This window comes from Oryzias melastigma, linkage group LG8, assembly GCF_002922805.2.
Source record: "Oryzias melastigma strain HK-1 linkage group LG8, ASM292280v2, whole genome shotgun sequence".
NCBI classification, from domain to species: domain Eukaryota; kingdom Metazoa; phylum Chordata; class Actinopteri; order Beloniformes; family Adrianichthyidae; genus Oryzias; species Oryzias melastigma.
Genome location: NC_050519.1, coordinates 21,098,019 through 21,100,235, shown reverse-complemented (window position 1 = coordinate 21,100,235; position 2,217 = coordinate 21,098,019). Strand labels below are relative to the sequence as shown.

Here is a 2,217-nt window from a genome sequence, read left to right as displayed (position 1 = left end):
CAATTTCAGCTATTAGCTTCAGCGTTTTCAGCTATTAGCTTCAGTAATTTCAGCTATTAGCTTCAGCGTTTTCAGCTATTAGGTTCAGCAATTTCAGCTATTAGCTTCAGCGTTTTCAGCTATTAGCTTCAGCAATTTCAGCTATTAGCTTCAGCAATTTAAGCTATTAGCTTCAGCGTTTTCAGCTATTAGCTTCAGCAATTTCAGCTATTAGCTTCAGCGTTTTCGGCTATTAGCTTCAGCGTTTTCAGCTATTAGCTTCAGCGCCTTTAGCTATTAGCTTCAGCGTTTTCGGCTATTAGCTTCAGCGTTTTCAGCTATTAGCTTCAGCGCCTTTAGCTATTAGCTTCAGCGTTTTTGGCTATTAGCTTCAACAATTTCAGCTATTAGCTTCAGCGTTTTCGGCTATTAGCTTCAGCGTTTTCAGCTATTAGCTTTAGTGATTTCAGCTATCAATTTCAGCATCTTCAGCTATTAGCACTAGCATCTTTAGCGACCAAATTCAGCTTACAGCATTCACACTAGCATTATGCAGGTAAAGCTATATATCTAGTTGTTAGTTAGTTTAAAGCTAATGATGGTTAAGATGTGTGCTTTATATCCAGTCTGCTCATGACCCGATTAGTCGACTAATTGGAAAAAATAATCGGTGACTTTTAACAACTAAAATAAACGTTTGTGGCAGCACTAGTACACATTACGACAATCTAACATATAATGTAAGAAATAATGAAAATTAGACAATACCAGGAATGGTACACAGAGACTTGCTAAGTCAATGTATTGAGTTAGCCACAACCGGAAATACGTCACACAGCTCCGTGTTTAGAGTTTATTTTATTTCTAGTCCGTCAACACCTCAATTTCACAGCTAAAAACTGCATAAACAGAAAACGGCTCATGGTTTAAAAAATAAAGCTTCTCTTGTACTTTCAAAATAGAAATTCATAAAGTTTTTTGTTTATATTTAAGATGACGTAACCAGCCGATAACGTACATTAAACCTTGGATGGCGTCAGGAATCTATAACAACGCAGACGGACCAGTATAAACCATTGACATGCTCAATGTTTGAATGTTTGTTATTTAAGGTTTTCACAGTATCCCACTGAGTTTATTCAGTTAAAAATGTTGGATTGAAAGGTTACGTGTTTAGAAAAGCACCTCTCATCCTCCTAAAACTGAATTTTGGTTTTGAAGCGACTTCCTTCTCCAAACTCCTCAGGTTTTGCTGTCCGAGTACAAGAAGACGGGCGGCCTGTTCGCCATCAAAGCTCTGAAGAAGGGGGACATCGTGGCTCGAGACGAGGTAGAAAGGTAACCGCTGACGTCCTTCACAGTCCTGCTGCTCGCTCCATCTCTCGTGACTGAGCCCCGCCCCCTGCTGTCTGCAGTCTGATGTGTGAGAAGCGGATCTTTGAGACGGTCAACGGCTCCCACCACCCCTTCCTGGTCAACCTGTTCGCGTGCTTCCAGACGCCGGAGCACGTGTGTTTTGTCATGGAGTACACGGCGGGCGGAGACCTCATGATGCACATTCACGCTGACGTCTTCTCGGAGCCGCGAGCCGTGTGAGTCCTGCGTCACGTCCTCCATATCTGTTTGTTTGGTTGTTTTCTCAAACTCTCCGTCTGCCTGATCTGGACAGGTTCTACTCTGCCTGTGTGGTTCTGGGTCTACAGTTCCTTCATGACCATAAGATCGTGTACAGGTGAGCCTCGGATCAGTGAAGTTTTCCAGTTTTCTCCTTTGTCCTTCCTGGACTGACGTTCCCGTTCTGTCTCAGGGATTTGAAGCTGGACAACCTGCTCCTGGACACAGAAGGTTTTGTGAAGATTGCCGACTTTGGTCTCTGTAAAGAAGGTCTGTGCTCAGAATCTTCCATTCTTACCGTAAAGTCCATCAGTTCTTCTGTTTTCAGTCTGATTGTTCCTTTTTCTTCTCAGGAATGGGTTTTGGAGACAGAACTAGCACGTTCTGTGGGACCCCTGAGTTTTTGGCTCCGGAGGTGCTGACAGACACGTCGTACACCAGAGCGGTGGACTGGTGGGGGCTCGGGGTGCTCATCTATGAGATGCTGGTGGGAGAGGTGAGCCACAGGGACGCACGGCGGTTTCTGGTTTATCTGCTGCATTTAGAGGCCTGAGTATGGAGTCAAATCAGGATCAGCTTAATGGGAATGAAAAAAACAGAATAAAAGCTTGAAGAAAAAAAACA

The 2,217-nt window shown here is 43.7% G+C and overlaps 1 protein-coding gene across 3 annotated transcripts in view; it reads left to right on the top strand.

Annotated features, from left to right (window-relative positions):
• Positions 1–2,217, top strand: part of pkn1b (protein kinase N1b) — a 53,177-nt gene that overhangs the window by 45,538 nt on the left and 5,422 nt on the right. For all 3 annotated transcript variants that reach the window (XM_024272518.2, XM_036213361.1, XM_024272517.2), the window contains exons 15-19: positions 1,226–1,317; positions 1,395–1,571; positions 1,649–1,711; positions 1,787–1,863; positions 1,947–2,089. In XM_024272518.2, the coding sequence (XP_024128286.1) occupies positions 1,226–1,317; positions 1,395–1,571; positions 1,649–1,711; positions 1,787–1,863; positions 1,947–2,089 (552 nt within the window). The remainder of the gene's footprint in view (positions 1–1,225; positions 1,318–1,394; positions 1,572–1,648; positions 1,712–1,786; positions 1,864–1,946; positions 2,090–2,217) is intronic.